Here is a 23,469-nt window from a genome sequence, read left to right as displayed (position 1 = left end):
TACCCTCGGCAAATGCTTTCATTTTGTAGTCAAGTGTTCCCGACAACGTTCACCACAAGTGGCTGAACTGTTTCCTTGTTGAATAGCTGACAAGACAATTCTATAACCTTGGTGGAGCTGTGAGATTGAGTCAGGTTTGGTATGTTCTTTTGTTAACAGCAAACCTGTAGTACAAGCTGTTTACAACCTTGTGACAAACAATATAACATATTATCTACAACATAACATTCTATGTTATGCTAGCAGAATAGCTCTAGGGATAACAATGTTGATCGATTAGGTTGGTCCACCACATAGGTCCAGACGAAAAAATCATAACTATTTAATAGGTCAGCAGGGGCTTTTGTACAGATAGCATAGGTCCCCAGAGGATTTATCTTAATTACATTGTGTGATCCTCTGACTTTTCATCTAGTGCCACCTGCAGATCGCATCAAAATCTCAACCTCTTTTTTTATGCAGACATTCATGGTTCCCAAAGGATTTATCTAGGGCTGTCCCAAACGATTATTTTTTAAACGATTAATCTAGCGATAATTTTTTCAATTAGTCAACTAATCGAACAATTAATTTTTCGATTAATCTAACGATTAATTTTTCAATTAGTGATTATTTTCCTATTGCTCAGTTATTAACAATTTACACAAAACAAATTTCAATAAGACATCTAAATCTCTATTTATTGAAATTGTTTAACACTGCACTGTTGAAGTAAAATGAATTTGTAGTGCAACCTGAAGCAGCCTGAAAGTGACTTTAGGCTATCAATCCAACAACAAAATAAAGTCACTTTCAGGAGGAATACTAAAATAAAAACTTAAAGTAAACAGAGCAAGTGCAAAAAGAGTAGTGTATGAGAGATTAACCTGTATTTGCTTTTTTTAACAGTAGGTCAAATAATGAATTAATTAATTTGCACGCAAGTTTGATTTATTTATTTTATTTAGTGACGCGTCGACGCAAATTATTTGTGTCGACGCATTTACATAATCGATTACGTTGACGAATCGTCCCAGCCCTAGATTTATTTTATTATGATTTGGCAAACAATTCATGTTCACATGTCCTGTCAAGATGAATTGTAAAAACTTTGATCTCTTAGCCATCAGGTCAACATTTGTATTTGTCCAACAAAATATTTGGTTTATTGCCAAATACTTACAAAAATAATGATGCTAAACTAAGATGGTGGATGTGGTAAACATTACCTGCTAAACATCAAAATGGCACCATTGTTATTGTGAACATGTTGGCATGCTGATGAGAGAGCAGAGCTGCTAGTGTGGCTATAGAGTTTTAGTTGTTTGCATGTAGTTACAAAGGACAACAGCTAAAGGGATCCAAACAACCTTTCACTCCACCTTAGTTAAAAAATAGCAGTATTTGGTTAACTAAATTAGGATCTTCTTGGCGCTCCCGGCCTCGATCAATCTGGCTCCAAGAGCCATAAATATTCAATTAAAGCCTTACAGCCTGTTGCCATAGTTACATTCTCATTGATTACCCTATCAATCCATCCAAGCGTTTTGTTTTTCTTACATCCCAATAAATGCCAGGGGATGAGGGACAATTAGTTTTTGGTGTAGTTGTGTTGCACCTTGGGAGTCAAACACGACTGCTCGGTGAATTGATGGCACAAGAATAGAGATATTAAACTATAGGCTCTGTTCTTACATTTTATCAACACCATCTGCTGTGTTTTTCACCTGCGTGAGTTAACGGCAGTTGTTTAGCTCTTTACTAGAAGTGTGACAACAGCAAAGTTTAAAGTTTCACACCATATGCTGATGTTCTTTGTTCCTCCTAAGAAAGTATGCTTATTTGTCACTGTGTTAGCATTGAAGAGATGTTCTGTGGTGGCGTGTTAGCTACTGTACCGTAAATGGTGTTCTGTATAATGAAGTGGAGTTGAGCCAGCATTATGGCCATTAGTTTATGTAAGAGACCATAAGTAGTTGCTATGTCCACTTAGCTGAATCATGAATTGAAATGGAAGCAGGCAAAGGACGACTGCAGCATCTGTAATGTTTTTGACCCGACCTACACTAATCTAATATTTCTCTGCACAGGTTTTAATCTGTCCGGTAATCAATCCCTCCCTTTGACTTACCACCTTCAGTATCCTTGTTCTTTGGTTTCCTGTCATCTCACTTTCCTTCATTCCTCCCTCTTTTCTCGCTTCCATTTGGAAGAGCTGATTACACACAGCATGAAGTGATCATGTAAAAGAGAGATCGCGTGAGAGGTTATAGCTTTCTGTCTGAAAGAAATGTAATGGCCTGATGTGCATGAGAGAGAAATGATGATGAGTAGAGGGAGAGTGGTAGGAAGTCCATGAGTGCACTAAGCCACACCTCCCATGAGGCAGCGTACAAAAGACTAGAGGCCTATTACAGACTCCCTCCATCCATTAAGATCTTGGCCTTGTAGTACGCAATTCAACAGGCAACACTCTCTTCTTGTTCACACAGCACTGCTATGTGCTGTGGTACATAATTCTAGTTATTTTGTGATGAGATAGCCTACTGCTGCTGGCATTTTTTAGACCCAGTTTCCCTGAACCTGCTCCCTCTACTGTAGACATGTAATAATGCATTGACCACCATTAATGTTATTGATTCTACCTGTGTATTTCCTGCTTTGATATCTGTTTACCCTGCTTTTTTTTACTTTACTTTTCCTTCCTATGAACAAGTTTCTTTTTTATCTGGAGCATCCACTCCAGAAACTTTTCTTGGATTTTCCACCATAGCTTCCACCATACTCCTAACTGATGCTCCGTTGCTATGGTCTTTCCCCCCTTCCTGCCCCTTTAGCATTGGCTAGTTTGACATAAAACACATACACCACAACTCCGGTGCACTGTGAAATACACGATTGAAGAAATCCTTAGTCGACTAACACTCATTCAATTGTATCGACTAATTGATTAGTTGATTTAATCGACAGATCTGTAAATCCGAGTTTCTCCGCAAAGAGTCATGCAAAAGCACCACTTTAATTCTTTTGTTTACCAGAGATGTGCTCGTACGTTTCTTGGAAATAAGTCATTCAGCATGAAAAAAGCATAAAACATGACTAAAGAAATCTAAGTTGACTAAGACCAAAACGACCGATTAGTCAACTAATCAACCAAGAGGGAGCAGTCCTAGTGAATTCAGTTGGCAAGGGCTTAAATGTAACAGACTTTTATTTATTTTTAAAAGTCCTGCACTACAACTTTAATATTGAGTTGGGACGCATAATGCTTTTCCATTTAATGTAGCAATACTGGACAAGTAGTATATTGGATGAAAACGTTGGCCAGTATTGTCTAAACCAAGCTGGATATCTTTCTGGAAATCAACTCTTACTTATGACATACTGTATTAACATTATGTAAATGATTTTTATAGTAACCAATGTTCACTTTTCATACAACAGCCAAGCATTTCTTCTTGTTCTTTTCTGAGGACTGTGTGAAGCCTGCTCAAGAGCAGAGTTCTAGACCTGTGGTCAGGTTATCAGGTTATTCCCACCTAAAAAATATTTTCTCTTTTTCCTTTGAATCTTCATTATGTCTCATCTGTATATCTATAAAATTAGGAAAATCCCTCCACCACAAAGTGTTAAAGCTTTGAATTTTACATTTTGGATGGACTACTGTAAGACATCATGCCAAAGCACTTTACAGCCCACTGAAGTTGTCTGTATTTCCAGCCCCTGCCGATGTACAGTTCAGGCTATGTTGTGCTTGAAATAAGCAGGATAGACACTGCCTCACTGACTGGTGGCATTTCTCTTTACAATAGGGCAAATTGTCGCCTCTGGCTATGCTTTGCAAGTGTTTTTTTGTGTGTGTGTGTGTGTGTCTGTGTCTGTGTGTCTGGTTGTACAGTATGCGTGTTTGCCAGCAATTGTCAAGAAACACAATCCCATTAGAATGATGGCTGCTGTCATTAACTTAATCAGGAGCCCACTTGGATTTGCAGTCCGTCAATCTGACATCTGCCCATCCTGTCACCTCAATTCAGCTGCTGCGTTTGACATCGGTGCTCCCTTGACATGCAGTCTCTCAAATGCTGTCAGCTGTGGCTACTTAGAGGGAGACAGATCTTACATCACAGCAAAGAAATGTATGGCACAGATCATGTTTTTATTAAACTAACTCTGTCTTGGGTTGTGTGCAAGACAAGAATCACACTTTGCAGCAATTGCAACTGTAACTTTAGAAAAAGTACACACAAGCAACAATGCAGCAGCCTTGCTACACACGTGTCATCAAACTCCTCCGATATTTAGCAGATTTGTGCATGAAAATTAAAAAATATAGTTCCAAAACATAGATCAGTGCTTTCCCTTAACATTTGTTTAAAGTATTACAAGTATAGTCAAAGCAATGAAAAGTAATCAGAGAGAGGAAATTGCTCACTTCCCTGGAAAAGTCAAGAGCCAAAACAGGAAGTAAAACACAGTATGTGTACTATCAACACTATACGGTATAGTTTGACTAATCAGGAATGTGAAAATATACTATATTTACTTCAATGAAATTAAATAATTAAATAAAACGTCAGTTTCTATTTAAAGTAACACCACAAGTGTTAACCTGTGCCCTTCAAAATAATATAATTTACAATGCAAGATAATCTAGTACAGCCACCCCCATTACAAATCTCTTTATCTAAAGGCTGATTTATCCTTCTGCGTAAACTCTACGCTGTTGTTACGTACGTAGGTTCGTGAAGACAAAAATCTACACCGGACCCTATGCTGTAGCCTGACGTGAAAAATGTAACTACACGTCGCTCGGCCGTGGCTTTGTAGCGTTGCATTTCCCCTGTCTCATTTCCTGGTTCTCCTTCTCCATAAACAACATGAAATCAAGGAGAGGGTTAACTTTTCCTGCTAAAGATTTCCCACTTTGGTCAAAAAGAACAGGGGAGACACTTTGTTTCTCTCACTATGACTGCTGAGTCGCTACTCGCTCTGAAGCTAATCGCTGTCACTCTCTCACTTTCTCCCTCGCTCTAACACACACTCCCCTCCACACACGCGCGACGGCTCGACGCACACACCAGCCACTTACGTAGGCTACGGCGAAAGCTCCGAGTGGAGCCTCCGCAGAACCATAAAATGGCCTTAACTCTTGAGTCATGTCAGGGGGGAATAGAGGTGTGCCCTGCTACTGTAGGAGATTAGCATTACACCAATTTGTTATTATATTTCTGTTTTTATTTTCCTGTATTTTTTATTAACAAATCATAATTTCTGCATATTTTTCAAATTGTTACTGCTATAACAGTATTGCTACTATCTACTGTACAATCTATAATATTTCCACGTACACCCAGACAACAGCAGATGTGCAGAATAACCCTCAATTAGGAGTCACCAATGTCACCAATGTTTATGCCAGTTATGTTTGTTTTTGCTAAAACGTCTTGCTCTGCTGGTGTCTGTACACAGTCAGTATAGCTGGAGCTATTGGTGCTCATTTTCTTCCCTCCAGTAAATTATTTCACAAAGCCCAAGTGGAGTGTTTATATATATATATAAATGTACACGTTACGCTCTGCTTACTGTAAGTTTTGTCTCCAATCCATCAAAGATGTCCAAGAAACGTTGATTTCTATACACCATGTATGTGTAGCCCATGGGCCCACCACCTGTGGGAGGAACCGCTGGGGTCGGGTGCATTGTCACACGGGTGGCAGTGAAGGTCAGGGGCCTCGACGGACCAGACCCGGGCAGCAGACGCTGGCTCTGGGGACGTGGAACGTCACCTCTCTGTGGGGGAAGGAGTCGGAACTGGTGTGGGAGGTGGAGCGCTACCGGTTAGATCTGGTGGGGCTTACCTCTACGCATAGTCTCGGTTCTGGAACCATACTTCTGGATAGGGGTTGGACTCTTTTCTTCTCCGGAGTTGCCCAGGGTGTGAGGCGCCGGGCGGGTGTGGGGATACTCACAAGCCTCCGGCTGAGCACCGCTACGTTGGAGTTTACCCGGTGGACGAGAGGGTCGCCTCCCTATGCCTGCGGGTTGTGGGGTGGAAAACTCTGACTGTTGTTTGTGCATATGCACCAAACAGGAGTTCGGAGTATTCGGCCTTCTTGGAGACCTTGACTGGAGTCCTGCATGGGGCTCCAGTGGGGGACTCCATTGTTCTGCTGGGGGACTTCAACGCGCATGTGGGCAATGATGGAGACACATGGAGAGGCGTGATTGGGAGGAACAGCCTCCCTGATCTAAACCAGAGTGGTTGTTTGTTGTTGGATTTCTGTGCTAGTCATGGATTGTCTATAAAAAACACCATGTTCGAACATAGGGATGCTCATAAGTGTACTTTGTACCAGAGCACCCTAGGCCAAAGGTCAATGATCGATTTTATAATCGTTTCATCTGATCTGAGGCCGTGTGTTTTGGACACTCGGGTGAAGAGAGGGGCGGAGCTGTCAACTGATCACCATCTAGTGGTGAGTTGGGTCAGGGGGTGGGGGAAGACTCTGGACAGACCTGGTAAGCCCAAACGGGTAGTGAGGGTAAATTGGGAACGTCTGGAGGAGGCCCCTGTCCGACAGACTTTCAACTCACACCTCCGGCGGAGCTTTTCGTGCATCCCTGTGGAGGCTGGGGGCATTGAACCCGAGTGGACAATGTTCAAAGTTTCCCTTGCTGAAGCTGCGGCGAGGAGCTGTGGTCTTAGGGTCTTAGGTGCCTCAAGGGGCGGTAACCCACGAACACCGTGGTGGACAACGGTGGTCAGGGAAGCCGTCCGACTGAAGGAGTCTTTCCGGGATATGTTATCCCAGAGGACTCCGGAGGCGGTTGCAGGGTACCGAAGGGCCCAAAGGGCTGCAGCCTCTGCCGTGAAAGAGGCAAAGCAGCGGGTGTGGGAGAAGTTTGGAGAAGACATGGAGAAGGACTTTCGGTCGGCACCAAGGTGCTTCTGAAAAACTGTTTGCCACCTCAGGAGGGGGAAGCGGGGAACCATCCAAGCTGTGTACAGTAAGGATGGGACACTGTTGACCTCAACTGAGGAGGTAATAGGGCGGTGGAAGGAGCACTTTGAGGAACTCCTGAATCCGACTAATACGCCCTCTATGTTAGAGGCAGAGCTGGAGGATGATGGGGGATCATTGTCAATTTCCCAGGCGGAGGTCACTGATGTAGTCAAACAACTCCACAGTGGCAAAGCCCCAGGCATTTATGAGATCCGTCCAGAAATGCTCAAGGCTCTGGGTGTGGAGGGGCTGTCCTGGTTGACACGCCTTTTCAACATTGCGTGGAAGTCTGGGACGGTGCCAAAGGAGTGGCAGACCGGGGTGGTGGTTCCCCTTTTTAAAAAGGGGGACCAGAGGGTGTGTGCCAATTATAGGGGTATCACACTTCTCAGCCTCCTTGGTAAAGTCTACTCCAAGGTGCTGGAAAGGAGGGTTCGGCCGATAGTCGAACCTCGGGTTGAGGAGGAACAATGCGGATTCCGTCCTGGTCGTGGAACAACGGACCAGATCTTTACTCTCGCAAGGATCCTGGAGGGAGCCTGGGAGTATGCCCAACCGGTCTACATGTTTTTTGTGGATCTGGAAAAGGCGTATGACCGGGTCCCCCGGGAGATACTGTGGGAGGTGCTGCGGGAGTATGGGGTGAGGGGGTCTCTTCTCAGGGGCATCCAATCTCTGTACGACCAAAGTGAGACCTGTGTCCGGGTTCTCGGCAGTAAGTCGGACTCGTTTCAGGTGAGGGTTGGCCTCCGCCAGGGCTGCGTTTTGTCACCAATCCTGTTTGTAACATTTATGGACAGGATATCAAGGCATAGTCGGGGTGGAGAGGTGTTGCAGTTCGGTGGGCTGGGGATCTCATCGCTGCTCTTTGCAGATGATGTGGTCCTGATGGCATCATCGGCCTGTGACCTTCAGCACTCACTAGATCGGTTTGCAGCCGAGTGTGAAGCAGTTGGGATGAGGATCAGCACCTCTAAATCTGTGGCCATGGTTCTCAGCAGGAAACCGATGGAGTGCTTACCCCAAGTGAAGGAGTTCAAATACCTTGGGGTTTTGTTCGCGAGTGAGGGGACAATGGAGCGGGAGATTGGTCGGAGAATCGGCGCAGCGGGTGCGGGTGCGGGTGCGGGAGCTGAGCCAGAAGGCAAAGCTCTCGATCTACCGGTCAGTTTTCGTTCCTACCCTCACCTATGGTCATGAAGGCTGGATCATGACCGAAAGAACGAGATCCAGGGTACAAGCGGCCGAAATAGGTTTCCTCAGGAGGGTGGCTGGCGTCTCCCTTAGAGATAGGGTGAGAAGCTCAGTCATCCGTGAGGAGCTTGGAATAGAGCCGCTGCTCCTTCGCGTCGAAAGGAGCCAGTTGAGGTGGTTCGGGCATCTGGTAAGGATGCCCCCTGGGCGCCTCCCTAGGGAGGTGTTCCAGGCACGTCCAGCTGGGAGGAGGCCTCGGGGAAGACCCAGGACTAGGTGGAGGGATTATATCTCCAACCTGGCCTGGGAACGCCGATCCCCAGTCGGAGCTGGTTAATGTTGCTCGGGAAAGGGAAGTTTGGGGTCCCCTGCTGGAGCTGCTCCCCCCGCGACCCAATACCGGATAAGCGGACAAAGATGGATGGATGGATGTATGTGTGTTCGTTGAGTTTGAGTGTGCATTGGTAGCATACCAATACTTCTATTTTATAATAGTTCTACATAATGAGTATGGGGTATGGCACAGTTTTATTGATAATTCTTATAACATCCGCTGTCTTCCTTCCTTTTTCAATTTTTTATGTAACGGTATGAAAGGCTGCAAATGTATAGCTTTCTCTCTCTTATACAGTGTTTGGAACATCACTCCTCACCCGTCCGTTTCAACCATTTCAAGTTAATGTTTCAAAAGCGTTGGTGATCCGACTAGGGAAATAATTTTGATTCCAAGCCACTCATGGGCGATCAAAGAATTTGATCAACAGCAACACTTTTTACCCACCTCAGACAAAACCCCCTGAAGGTGTTAGGTGATTATTTTCATTTTTTAGAGGGGTTTGTGTGTGTGTTTGTGTGTGTGTGTGTGTGTGTGTTCTCCCAGATCCAGATTAAAGTAATACATTAGAAGATGAGTCAGATTCTTAAGGCGGCTGCTATCGTAGCTTAATTTCACTCCTGAAAAAACTCTGGAGATTAGTCCCTGAACCTTACAGACACCCAGGCTCCACTTGTAGCCAACCTGGGGATCTCTATGCTCACACACGCAAGTGCAATCACCTTTCCTAACTTTTCAACCTTTCTGAGCCTTTGTTCACATCCCTAAATTCATCACTCTCCTTCTCCATTCTTGTCACATAGTATTTCATTTATCCTGTTCTGTGTCTTTTTTTTTCTTTCATTCCTTCCTCCAACCCTGTCCTTACATCCTCATTGCTCATACAGTAACTCCCTCTTAACTTCCCTTCCCATAACTTCACCCTGACTCTCTGTCACTCCTGATTCCCATTTTCCTATTTTTGCCTTGCCCCAAGTTCCTCTTTTCTCCCTTTCTGTCTTTTCTTATTTCTTCCCCTTTTCGTGTGTGTGTGTGTGTGTGTGTGTGTGTGTGTGTGTGTGGGGGGCTGAGTTTGAATATGGATGATAAATTCTTCTTAAAGTAAGAAAATGTTTCGCTTTAAAATGTGGTCCCTTCTCTCTGTCTTGTCTGTTGTCTCTATCTTCAACTTCTCTTTCCTCTTTGGGCCTTTCTGTCCATAGCTATAATGCTTTAGAGTGTGTTTAAAAATAAACCAGCATGTTTGTTTGTTTTTTACCATATCTTACCATTTACCATACATGTAAGCAACCAGAAATTGCTCTTTTGATACTTTATTTCTTCTAATACAGTATTTATCTTGCTCCAGCCTGTTTTTTACAGGATTGCATTTGCACCTCTCATTTCAGAAATTAGTGGTTCGCTGGCGCCTTTATCTTACACTAATGACCCCATTTACACCTGACATTAACAAGCAATTTGTATCTGGATATCCTATTTGTATAAGGAAAAACAAGTGTTAATTCAATGTCTAAATGCACGCAGAATGCATTGTGATCTGAATGTGATCTGATCAGCCAGACTGCATGTGGAAGTAAAAGGAAAAAGCTACAAATAGTAGCAGTTAGTAAGTCTCCCCTCACAAAAAGGGATTTGAAAAGGAATGACGCATCTCCAATCTCCATTGTGAATAAACGTCTGTGACTGACTGACTTAATCATAGAAACTGACCAAAGTGCTCACCACACTGCTGCCCTGCGTTGTTTTCCTCCTCCACTCAGTGTCTGTCTCTTTGTATGTCTGCGACTCAGATCCTCCTCCGTTGTACTACGCTCCAATTGCCTTCATCATTACATCCATCCTGAGCTTACATGTAGCTGTGGCCTGTTGATTAATAGTGCATCAACTCACACATATGGCACATACACTCAAGACACCTTTAATCAATTTGTTCATTTCTACATTGACCTGGGCTTTATTTTAACCCGCTTTGACAGTAGATCTCGCTGATATCCAAGCCACCTCCGACTCCTCTGACTCTGTTCTCATCAATTATTGAAGCGTTCCTCTTAACCAATCTCATTTGTAGGGGGCCTGTGGTTAACCTCCCCCAGTGGAATAGGCCATTTCTCTTCCAACGGTGACACGGGCAGAGATCTCCAGATATATTCATTTATAATAAAAAAAAGGAGGAATATGTTTGAGAGAAAGCTCTGCCAATAGATTGAGGTATTTTCACTCCTTTCTAGCTCTGGGAAAAGAATTGTGTCAGTATCAGGCTGATCACTAAATTCTAAATCTCTAAATAATTTGTATCTAAATATAATCTTAAACCTCACTAAATGTAGTGTCTTATTCTAAGATATTTTTCACAGCGTAACAAATCAGCAAATAATGAGCAAATACCTTACAGTAAAACACTGATACAAAAAGTAGTTTGTCGTAGCCTGAATTAGATTTTAACTAAAGTTCTAATCGTAAAATATAGTCATGAAATCAAACCCTATTTTTGATTCTGGTTATTGTCGGCATTTTTCTGCAATAGCCAGTCAGTGCATTTATATCAGTAATTATCTCTGTATATAAGTTTTTTTACTGGTGGTGGCGGACTCAGCCATCCACGTGCTTGATTCAGATTACCTAAAAGCCACCCTGTGTTTCAACTGGTCAAACACCTAATGATGTAAATAAGCAAAGTTAGCCCTCTGGGCTAATGTGTGCTAACTAATGTAGCCGAGGGTAATCTGAACCAGCGTGAACCAAGACTCAATTAACGGCAGCACATACAGCTTCACTTTTTTCCATTTTTACCCTTCACGGTAAAAGCCCAACTTAAATTTACTCCGAACATTTCACTCACAATATGCAAAGGTCATTTTTTTCCGACACTAGATATGAAACAAAAGCCAGTAAATTGCTGTGACCTGTGAATTCACCACTTCTCAGCAGAAGGCAGAAGATAACGTTATCTCGGAGTCTGACTGGGGAAGGTGTCTCTTCCTCCGGGCAGCTGCCTCTGTCTCAATCAGACTCACCCTGGGTTCGGTTTTTCACCCGTCACTGACCTCTTCATCGAGCGGACAGGATGACTTGACGTAACGTTAACAAAATGATTTTAACCCAAATATTTGACTTTAACGCAAATATTCGACTTTTCGGGTGCAGCCCTATTAGCAACGTAACCCTCTTTGCTGCGTCCTGCTTTTATGTGTTACTTTCATCACTGATCTTGATACATGTAGTTTACTACTGACTCACTTTTAATTCGCTTTACATCTGAAATGTTACTGCAGTTGTTTCAATTTAAAATGACTGCATAAGTATTGGCACATCCTTTGTATGTCCTTGTAAATGTGAAAGCCTTACAATATTTAATATAATAATAATAATAAAATAAAAAGCCAAGGGGGATTACACCAGTATTGTAGTATAGCTTGTCTCAAGATAGCCTAAAACTGGAAAAAGAGGGCTGACTTCTAGGGACAAGGGAAAGGTTATTCTGTGCGAGTGCCTTCAAGGAACTCCATCTGATACTTTTTTACTCACCTTGAGGGATGTTTGTTGACGAAATGGCAACCTGCCAGGACCTCCCCCAGACAGACTGCCTGCACAAAAGAGAGCGGACTGACCTGCAGATTAAAATCAAAGGCAGAAAGAGCATAAAAGGAATAAAAGAGAGTGAGGGTTTTGTTTGTTTCAAGAGACGTTTTTCTTAAGTAAAGTAAAAGAAAAACAAAGGGACCACCCAAGAGTGAAAAGGAGAGCATAAGGGTAAGATACAATGCTTGACCACAACAGACAGCTGAGGACTGGGCTATTTGAATATTGATTGGTGTGGGTTATTTCAAGCCTGGGATTGCATTAGCGCTTTGGCAGCAGATCCAAAAAGGCTTTGGCTGCCTATCAGAATCTGAGCCACAATTGGTGGCCATTTTTGAAACTAAAATAACGGTTGTTTTCCAACCTTGGCTTCTTGCGATGGTTTTCTCAGCATGGGTCTCCATCGATAGGCTTCTCTTAATTGCGAGTGGGCTGTTGGCATTGGCATAGGGAGGAAGGTTTAAGTTGAGCCTTAATTGCTGAGGAGAAAGATGGCCTGTGCTACAATGGGAAGATAATGAACAAAATGTTGAGGGTCTCTTGTGTTGCCATCGCATGGGAGCTTTCTCTTTCCACAGTGCATGGACCACGGATGCAGCAGGTAACCATGACACCCTGGTCGCCAAGCAACATGGGCATCATAAACAGATTCCTTACTCCTAAAAAGAATCACTTCTCATTTTCTCTCTCTCTCTCTCTCTCTCTGGCTCTGTTTTCCACTCTGGGCAAACAAAATGAGAAAACTTTCATTCATGCTTTAATGCATGCATGCTTTAAACACAGAATTGGCTCTCTAGCAGCATTCATGTTCATTAAATTGTCCAAAAAGGATGAGAGCAAGAGCTTGAGCTTTTGAATTCAGCTGTTTTTAAATGTTGTGTTATGTAGTGGTGCGTAATTACCGAGGAGTCACTGAGCTCCAGTTTCTGGAAGTGCGTTATTAAAGTGACACTGGATGACATGCTGTTAGTCACTAGACACTGCTGTTAAAGCCCTAATCACAGAGTAGGCACACAGTCACACACACAAGGCTCATCAGGCTCACACGTTATTTTATTAAGTCGTATAATAAAGTGATAACAGTTTCCCATGTTCAATTCCCCATGAGTGCTTAACCACTTGTACTCAAACATCATATACCATAATAACTTTCCATAATGTTCCATTCCGATGGGATTCTGAAGAGAGCCCGTTATGCAATTAGTCACTTCACACAATGATGTCGTTTCCAAACATATCTTTCATCGAAGTGCAGATTGAATGAATTCAAAATTCAAATTCCATTTCAAAATTGCAGAATAAATAACATAAATTATCTACTCATGTCAAACGCCTAGGGGTTGTTATTGCCAGGTAATTTATGCTGATGGCATCCCAGGCTACAGTGGGCCTCTCAGAGTAACTAGCTTGTTGCAGATTGATCTGTATGATTAATATTGGTAGTAGTCTTGAGTCACTGAAATATTACCTACTTCAGTCACAGACAAATTGCACAGTGAAGGGCAGTATGTTACTGTTGGAGCTCATAATCAGTTATGGGATTGGGAAGTATTTATGGAACACACACAGAAAGAAAGAAAGAAAGAAAGAAAGAAAGAAAGAAAGAAAGAAAAAAAAACTATAGAAATTATGATTATTTTCAAAGTTTTTCAAATGTATTTAAAAGATAGGTCAAACATTTATTTTACAGTGCACTATATTACTTAAATCACTACATAATAATACTGTATTGTTTGGTTATTTATATATTCATCATAATCCGAGTTGCATTACAGGATTTACAGAATATTTGTACAATTCACTTATGCAGTATAACATATTGTGATGTATATATTTATATATATTTATTAATGTCATCTCCCCAATGTCTTCTTTCATTTTTTATTGATTTTATTCAAATCCTTCTTTTTCTGTTAGCCAGTCCTTGAGCTCTTGTAACATGGGACTTTCCCCTGGGGGATTTATCTTATCTTTTGTAATCATACTGAGCACTTACATGCTGTCTTGCTAGGAGTGGTGCCGTCACATTTAAATTACGATCTGCTATGGCTGCCAAAATGGCTCACCCCTCTATGTGTCAATCATAGATCCTCAATCATGGCTCCTATATCTACTGTAAGGCTCAGGTTGTCGTGCTTTGGAGCTAAAGTGGCTGCTCTACTGCTCTACATTTGTATGCAGAGTAGTATGAAACATAAAAATGGCAAGCTTAGCCAACAATGTACAAAAAAATCACAAAAATGTAGGAATAAAAAAAATATATATATCTTTTTTTGGCTTGTTATAATGTTGTGCAAACATAGTCTCTTTCTCCAAAAACTATTAATATATCTGTAATGTTGCAAAAAATGTTGAATCAGTGAGATAGATTTTGGCCACCAGTGACTCATTATTCACCACTTCCTGGAGTGGGTGTATGTGTGTGTATATCGTGGGCTGGCTGCTTTTGTCAGCCCAGCTGTCGCACACTCTGTGTGTCTCTGTGGCTCCAGCTTTGTGTTTGTCAGCTCTGTTTTCTTACATGAAACGTATCAGACGTACAGTATATGCATACAGAGAGGGAGTGTTCATTTGATGCGTCTCGCTTATTATTGCTCTCTCTCTCTCTCTCTCTCTCTCTCTCTCTCTCTCTCTCTCTCTCTGTCATATTCAGTCCCATTCAGGCATATAGAATACATGTGTCTCCGTGTGACATGGAAAATGATAAATGACATTGTTTTGTTGACTTTTTTGTCTTCAGAATTCAGAAATATATCTTTTTTTCTTTGGCGGCTTGATATATCAACAACAGCTCAGTGGGATGAGCCCTGTAACTGAAACAAATTGGAGTGTGAAATGATTGCTGACAATAAATACAGTCAAAACACTTACCAAAACACTGTCTCACAGTTAAATTGAAGCTAAAGGAGGCAGCATCAAATAATCTTCTGATTATGTACTTATGTACTTCAAGACATGTTGACATACACTAAATCTGTGTGTCGTTATACTGTAGGTGTGTGTGTGTGTGTGTGTGTGTGTGCGCGCATGTGTGTGTGCGCATGTGCAGAACTGCCATGTCAACATTGCAGCCGGGTAAAGCTGTAATTGGACTTTGTTTGCAGCCAGCTGGCGCACAGATAGCGTGCTCAACTGGAAATGTAGCTGTCAAACCAGCAAACGGCAGGATGGAGACTAGCGCCAGTCTCTAACAAGTCCCTTCCTGTGAAGTTGGTGAGGGCTATTTCCCGTTTAAAAGACCAGGGTTGTGTCATCAACTTGCATGCGCTTACTGTACTGTACAGTTGTTTTCTTAATTGTGCCAGTCTGCCTGTGGCTGAAAGTGCAAATGTATCACTCTCTCTCCCACTGTTCTTTCTCACCACTCTCCTCCTGGCTCCGTACAGGCTGAGCGGGATAGATCTGACTAAAGTGCTGCCAGTCACAACAGCAGATGCTCATGTTTCCTCAGCTCGCCTGTGCCTCCCTGCACATCAGTGAGATGGCAGGTGTCTGTGTGCGTGAGTGTGTGTTCTGTCATGGCAGGACTAGATGCTCTAATCAGACTGCCAAGAACGTGTGTCAGAAAAGCAAGAGTGTGTGTTTACAAAGTACATCTCTTACTTACAAAATGCAAAATTAGACGAGTTGTGGAGCACAGTGTTTTGAACCAATACATGCTTTTTGACAGCTGACGTGGATTTATGTATTGTACATGTATGTGTGTGAGAAAGCCAGTCAATATTCTGTCTCATTTCTTGGAGCCCTCCCTCTCTCCATTCCTTCAAACGCTCCTCAGGCATTTAGACATCAAGACTTAGCTAAACTAAATTTGACAAATCTGTCCCACGTTATAACTGGAGCGAGAGCTGTGATTGATCACTGGAAGGCCAGTTAGGGACCGTTCGGTATTTATGGAATGGATCACCGGAGGTGAATAGGGGAGAGTCATGTCTTTTTATTCTTTGTTGAGGGGAGGGTCATCCCACATTTTTAAGTCCAGAGGGGGGGTTACCCAACTTTTGTATTCATAGAAACGGCAAAATTTCAAAGCGGCGAGTTTGGTGCATATTTTTCCATGTAGCTCTCAGTCTTGGCCCCCGCTATGGAATGCCGTTTTTATTCACAATTAAATAAATGAATAAATACATAAATAAATGAATAAATACATAAATAAATGCATGAATAAATACATAAATAAATAAATAAATACATCATGAAATAAATAAATGAAGCAATAAATACATAAATAATTAAATAAATGTAATTATTTCATGGTACTTTTATTTCCTAAGTCCATATTTATTTATTTCAAGAGACTTTTATTTCATAAGTCCACATTTATTTATTTCAAGAGACTTTTATTTCATAAGTCCACATTTATTTATTTCAAGAGACTTTTATTTTCCTAATGCCACATTTATTTATTTCCCTCTCTATTTATTTCCAGTTCTTATATGCAAATCAGGGGACGTGGCTATCTTTCACATTCAGAACAGAGCCGTGGGCAAAAAAAGGCTGGCGAAGTGAGAGTGCAACACTGTACTCTTTACCCAGCGTACAGTCACCTATTCTGGGGTAATTAGACCACCAACTAGCGCTGACCTGACGGAGCACCACGACCGGCAGTTTGCGGTGCTGTGTGCCCAGCCCACAGTCACCTATTCTGGGGTAACTAGACGACCAACTAGCGTTGACCTGACCGAGCACCACAACAGGCAGCTCGTGGTACTCTCTCCACTGCGGATTGACACGACAGCTGAGGCGTTGTTAAAGTGTAAATTGCAGGTCACATTTTTCATGAAGTTAAGCAATGTGCTTATTAAACATAAATATTAGAGCCGCCCACCATTGTTTTGTATGGCTTTTTATAACAAATTGCTGAATATAATATGAAAAGTTGGAACTTTTTACAGTGGTTTTAAGCACTCCCCCTCCCTTCCACTAAGACTAGAGTTACCGTTAGTCTAACCACGGGTAGGCTAGCAGTTATATTGGAGACCTAGCAAAAATGGTGAACTAGTGTGTTTGTGCGGGATGTACGATACAGCAGAAACAGGGCAGAGGGTCCACCAGGACAAACAGCTGATTATTGCCTGGGTGAGGTTAGTGGCTACGAAGTGGGCTGATTTTACTGCTGTGACCCACTCTCGCCTCTGCTGCTGCGCTGTGTGTGTGTGTGTGTGTGTGTGTGTGTGTGTGTGTGTGTGTGTGTGGCGGTGTGTGTGTGGCGGTGTGTGTGTGGCGGTGTGTGTGTGTGTGTGTGTGTGTGTGAAAGACGGCTGGCCAGCGAGGTTGTCAGGTGCTTGTTGAGTTTAACTCCGAAAAGACAGTTAACCCCAGGTTCCCATTAATGTTATGATGGACATGTGTTGTGGTATTTAAACAAACGATCCGCCAACGGCGAAATAAAAGCCTCTTATTTATGGGAGCGGTCTGAGACACCTCCGGTTTACAGCGGTGTGTCCGAGCGAGACTGTCCGAGCGACGAGCCAGCGGCCGGGGCAGGCGCTGCTGGTTGTCGCGTTACTTTATGGAGCTTCTCAACTCCGAAAACTTTGAAGCAAATTGTCAATTTAGCAACGATTTGTGCAAGACTGCCTATATTCGAAATCTAAACAGTTAATTTGTCTCCTAAAACGTTGTCAGAAGTGAATTTAGTGATGAATAAGACGGCGAAATATGTTAAAATTGTTCTGTTGTTGGTCTGCCAAAGAAGTCCCATTCACCTTGTTCTGAATGTGAGAGATAGCCACACCTCTTGATTTGCATATAAGAACTGGAAATAAATACAGAGTGAAATAAATAAATGTGGCATTAGGAAAATAAAAGTCTCTTGAAATAAATAAATAAGGCATTAGGAAAATAAAAGTCTCTTGAAATAAATAAATATGGACTTATGAAATAAAAATACCATGAAATAATTACATTTATTTAATTATGTATGTATTTATTGCCTCATTTATTTATTTCATGATGTATTTAGTTATTTATTTATTTATTCATTTAATTGTGTGTAAATAACGAACAGTCCCTCACCCTCCCCCAATCATCATCAACAAAGGTAGTGAGAAAAAAACTGTGAAAAATGTTACATTACAAATCCAGAAAACTTTGTTCAAAAGCAGTTTGTTGGTGCCGAGAACAGAACTAGAGAGATTATGGTACTTCTCTGTCTCCACTGGGTTCATGTGCTTTTATTATAAACAAATACACACATGGATCACTAATTGTTTGTTACATTCTTTCTCTTTAATTTTCTCATGAAAAGGCTGTTGGACAAATGTCTGTCACTTAAATTTAACACCATTCTGCATTGATAAAACTACTTATATGTGTATTTACTAGAACTTTTTGGCTCGATTTTATACATAAAATTATGTAGTTTTTATATGTACTCATTTGATGTTAAAAGCTCTTCAGAAAACAAATTTTTTGTAGCAAAGATAAATCCATTTGGATCTCGATGTAGTGACGTCAGTAGGAGATTTAAGGCATTACAGTAGACGTGATTCATTTTCTCCAAACAGAAGCCAAACACACACATACACACACTCATTCTATGCATGTGTGTGCATACAGTGGATTTATGGGGCATCTGTTTAAAGTGGTCACTTGCAGCTTGTTTTCTTTGTTGTTTCTGTCTCTTTCTAATACTTAATATTTTATGTCCATGGACAGTTAACCTCATATTCAATTACAGGTACCCCAGTGACTGCACATTTGAAATGCATTTGACAATAAGGAAACAAAAGCTTTGTCCTTCACCCACCATAAAACAAACATGGCACCAGAGTTAAATGTGTCCCAAGTTCTCCAAACTGGAACTGAAACCACAGGCTGACTCTTTATTCTCATGCATCACAGCATGATCCAGGCATACTGTACAGTAGATCATCTTCATTATCTGTTCTGTAACTCTGCAATATGCTCTCATTACTCATTCTGTAGCAGCTTGCTGATATGATAAAACGTTATGCCAGCTCATTAGCAAGTCCATATATTTGTTGGCTTATTTATTCTCATTGCTAACAGCACTTTCTATTAATAGGTTGTCGTTTTTTTTTCTGAATTTGGCATCACAACTTTGTGGCTTCGTGTTGCACCCCGTTTTCCCTGACTTATCATCTTACATGCGTTCATGTGGCACTTCAAGATGTGAAACTTGTGAAATGCTGCAAATCTGACACCACTTAAAGGTGTGTGAAGACCATGCTGCAGGGCTGTGACTTTAACATGAAAGAAGAGGAAGAAACTGCAACAGCTGTTGACCTTTGACTCTTTGACCTGTTGGTCTGCTGCAGAGATCCTCATTAATGTGTGTGTGTGTGTGTGTGTGTGTGTGTGTGTGTGTGTGTGTGTGTGTGTGTGTGTGTGTGTGTGTGTGTGAACATATTCTTTGTAAATCTTTAAAATCATTACCTGAAAGAACTAAGGAGGCCTGTCTTGTTGCACGAACCAAATTTTCTTCAAAACTTGCCATATTCAGCGTGTAACGTTAGCTTGCTAGGTTCCCGTTGCTGTTCCTAGAAGCGACTGGAGTTTACTGTAGAACGTTAAACACAAAGAAAGCAGAAGATGAGGGACATCTGGCGGAACTTCCGGCAGCGGCGGAACTATCTGGTAAATGAACCATCGTCAATCCAGACTAAGTTAAGGATAAACATTATTTGATTCTTGTATAGAAGCATTTGCAAGTGCTCACAGCTCTTACAAAATCAGTGTAGTAATGCGTGTAAGTCTGAGAGTATATAGACTTGAAAAAGATACTGTAAAATACACTTTTAGCCACAGCTGAGGGGTCAGTGTGGACAGCAATATTTATTAAAACCGAAGTGGATCTGTTCCCTTAGAAACACACAAACCTATTGTCCGATTATAGCATTTCATTTTTGTGATGATGCTTTGAGCTTGAATACAGTAGAAATGCTTCCAGAGTAAATCACCATCGATGGATTTGTGAACACAGCATCTGGTTAGTAGTTTATGAGATGGATTGATTGAAACGCACACCCCAATCTGTCTTTCCACCAAAAATGACCGGAAACCGGCAGTATATTCCCAATTAGTCAATGCAGCTTTGGAGCCACTGGCAACTGTCTGCAAAGGCACTGCGTTTGTACATGTGCAATAAAAAGACCACAATAACCCACCTGTTAAGAGCCATATTGCTTAAAAAAAAGCTTGTGTGTGGATGAATGGAGAGTCTTGAAAATAAAAAGCTAATGTTGTAATATAGAAGGGGGATGACCAACTGGGAGAATGCACAAGTGACATTTAAATGTAGCCCAATTTGTTTTTCCCTTAAGTGACATATGCATTCTTGCAACAAAGATGTTTAGCATTCAAAATGCAGTCACGCTTTTCTTTCCTTCCTTAACCACACAGACACACACAATCTCTATTTCAGCTTTGCTCCTTTGCTAGCCACGAGGCCTACTGTCTGACAGTTGCTGCTACATTTCCCCCCTAATTTGACACAACTGGCTGTCGAGGTAACCGTGTTTCAGACCACAAGAGTGTCAGCCCCCCGGCATGGATTATGGGGCGGCATGGTGTACAGGCACAACGAGTAAACTGAAGCCAGATCTGCAGGAGGGAGTTTTCATTATTAAAATGTTGCCTCGGCGCCAATTGATTATGCATTAAGGTGGTGGGGGGGGGAGGAGGTATCTTTGAAGGGAAATGAAGGAGCAGTGCTGGAACAAGAGGCAAAATGTTGGCACTCTCGCTTTGGAAATGTCCATTTTATGGACAACTAAATGTTTGGAGTCACTTAAGATGATTGATGTTTTTTTCCTTTTGTGTTTTCTCAACCACCAGGCTGTTAATCACATCAATTATGAATATTTTGTCTTATTGTGAGGGTACAATGATATCAGCTAAGTGGTTTAAGATGTGTAGTGCTTTTTGATGAGTGATTCCAAAATTGCAAACGAAGACAAATGCATTCGGTGTCATGTTTCAGTTCTGATGTGGTGCCCAAACACTGCGACTAATATCCCAGTCTGTGATTCACAATCAGACTTTGCTCTGCCTCTCTGATTCTTGTGACTGTCTTATTTAATTTCACCGCAAAAATTAATATAATAATTTATTGTTTCAACCCCCTCCTCCTCCTCCTCTCATTTCATAAATTAATTAACTGCTTTGCCCCCATCAAGTCTCTGCTCTTTCTTGTGTGACTTGAAACCCGTAGTGCCGTACACTTAAGCAGGAGGAGCAGGATTTGATATTTCCCAGGGGAAATTAGTAGTACAGTGCATTTCTGGACCAGGTACAGATTAAAAGCTGGGCCCATTATAAACCCATTAACCCAGTCATTACGACCAAATCTGGAGGAAAAAATGGATTAGGTGGGTGTCTAATTTTAGCACAACATTGTGTCACACAGCTAGTCCTAATTCATACCTGCAGGTGCTGAGAGGAAATTAGGTATTTTCCCTTGAACATGCACTGTTCCTGCGTTAGCAGTACCCTCCTTGAGCTGCCATCGGGTTACATGTCATGAATTCACATGTAGTTCTGATATTTAATTATCCATATTTTCTGGTCATGGCTTTTCAAATCTTTAAATCAGCTAATGCAAAACGATGTCAACCTTGGACAAAGTGCTAGTTGGGGCCAAAGCTATTATGTATGATGTTGACAGTAATGTAGCCTTCGGGCCAAAAAACATATTAAACATTATCTAACATACTGTATTCCCCTCTCCTTCTACACTCTCCTCCTTCCTCTGTCTTCTCTTAGAGGCTGGCATCAGAAGCAGAAAAGTTTCAAATGGATCACGAGTGGAGGGACAACAGTGAGGTGAGTGAGCGGCTGGAGCCCGATCTGATATGTTCATTAACACTGGCTGCTTTACAACACAGATCAAGCGGTGCCGTGAACTCCATAAGAGGAGTGGGGGGGGAGAGCCATGTTATTCATGATCCAATATGATTGTAATAATTGGATGGCAAATCTCATTACAGTGACAGTAGTGCTGTAATGACCCTACCAGATTGAATTTCATTATTTTATATTATGGGCAGAAACAACTTGCATGCTTATGATGAGCAGACACATGCACTGCTTACTCAGATGTTGTCCCTTAATCATAGTAATAAGAATATGTTAGAAAGGGATCGTAAAAAACATAATATGAACACATTATTATTTTACCCATTAAATTACTTTGCCCAATTTCTGATCCAGTGAATGCTGTGCCCCGTTCCACAGTGGTAGTGAAGAATTACAACACAGCTCTCTCGGCTATTCTGTGTTGTAGCTCTGACCATTTGATACTGTAATTAATGCAAATTGCAAATTTCCTGCCCTTGCTTTGCAATCAGAAAAGCCTCACACTCTTGGCAGCCATTTAACAAATGATATCGTGTGTACATACTGTGGCGGAAGAACTTCAAAGAAATTCAACTTCGCCATTTAGCCTGTTACCTTAAAAAAAAACTCTTCAGTGTTATTTGACACTCCTTAATGATCTTTTCCATTAAAAGTTTCCATTATTCAACGTCTTGCATGCAGTGTTGCACTGAGAAAACGGGGAAGGAAATATCCTTTCTGGGGATACATTCATTTATCACTATATTGCTCATTGAGTTTGATATTACTTTGGCCCTGGATGCCTGGCTAGTTAACGTAATTAATTTTTTGGTTAATGTTGCAGGGATTTCTGCAATACCTGAATCAATTAAACATTTCCCTAGCATTGTAACTAGGTATATTGGGTGATATAGGGACTGAATACTAAGAGCATGAAGTAATGTTCTCTGGTACACTAGCTGTGTAGTTTTGCTATAGATATGCCCGAAGCTCAGCGCTCTGCACAAATGTAGTAAATTCATCCTGATATGTCCTCTGTTTGAACCTGTTAGTGTTGTTTCTGAGTATGTACTAAGGTCTTTAGTGGCTTCAGAGATTTGTATTATTTTGAGAGAGATAAGAGCTTTGCAGGGCCTGTCGCCTCTACAGTTGACAGATATGAATCTCATCACTGGGCAGCACTAGCATTGTTGTTGTTGTTGTTGTTGTTGTTATGTTAGAAAGAGAATGTAAGAATGTAACCACAGCAGAGTGTAACTTCAGAAAGTGCTGTGTCGGCCTCAGCCACTTTCACTCAGCCCTGCATGAACCTGTGTGTATTTTCATTGAACACAGAGCATGTGTGTCTTTTTTGTGTACTGTACAGTGTTTCCTCTATGTTGATTTGACTGTGGCGGCCCCCCACGGCAACATTTCTGCCCCCGACGGTATCCGAAATAGGGCTGCATTGTTAGAGTGCATGTTGGAGAATGGCGCGGTCACTTGGCAGAAAAAGGCCTTTAGCATCGGCCAAAAGTCGAATGTGAGTGCACATGTTTGTATGTTCTACAAAGGATAAAAGCTGCCTGATTTTATGCC

At 41.7% G+C, this 23,469-nt stretch overlaps 1 protein-coding gene across 3 annotated transcripts in view; it reads left to right on the top strand.

Moving 5' to 3' along the window:
• Positions 1–23,469, top strand: part of LOC114549821 (voltage-dependent calcium channel subunit alpha-2/delta-1) — a 102,416-nt gene that overhangs the window by 26,896 nt on the left and 52,051 nt on the right. For all 3 annotated transcript variants that reach the window (XM_028570075.1, XM_028570074.1, XM_028570073.1), the window contains exon 4: positions 21,820–21,879. In XM_028570075.1, coding sequence (XP_028425876.1) covers positions 21,820–21,879 — 60 coding nt within the window. The remainder of the gene's footprint in view (positions 1–21,819; positions 21,880–23,469) is intronic.

Source organism: Perca flavescens, chromosome 23 (genome assembly GCF_004354835.1).
Source record: "Perca flavescens isolate YP-PL-M2 chromosome 23, PFLA_1.0, whole genome shotgun sequence".
NCBI lineage: Eukaryota > Metazoa > Chordata > Actinopteri > Perciformes > Percidae > Perca > Perca flavescens.
This window is presented reverse-complemented; position numbering and strand designations above follow the sequence as displayed.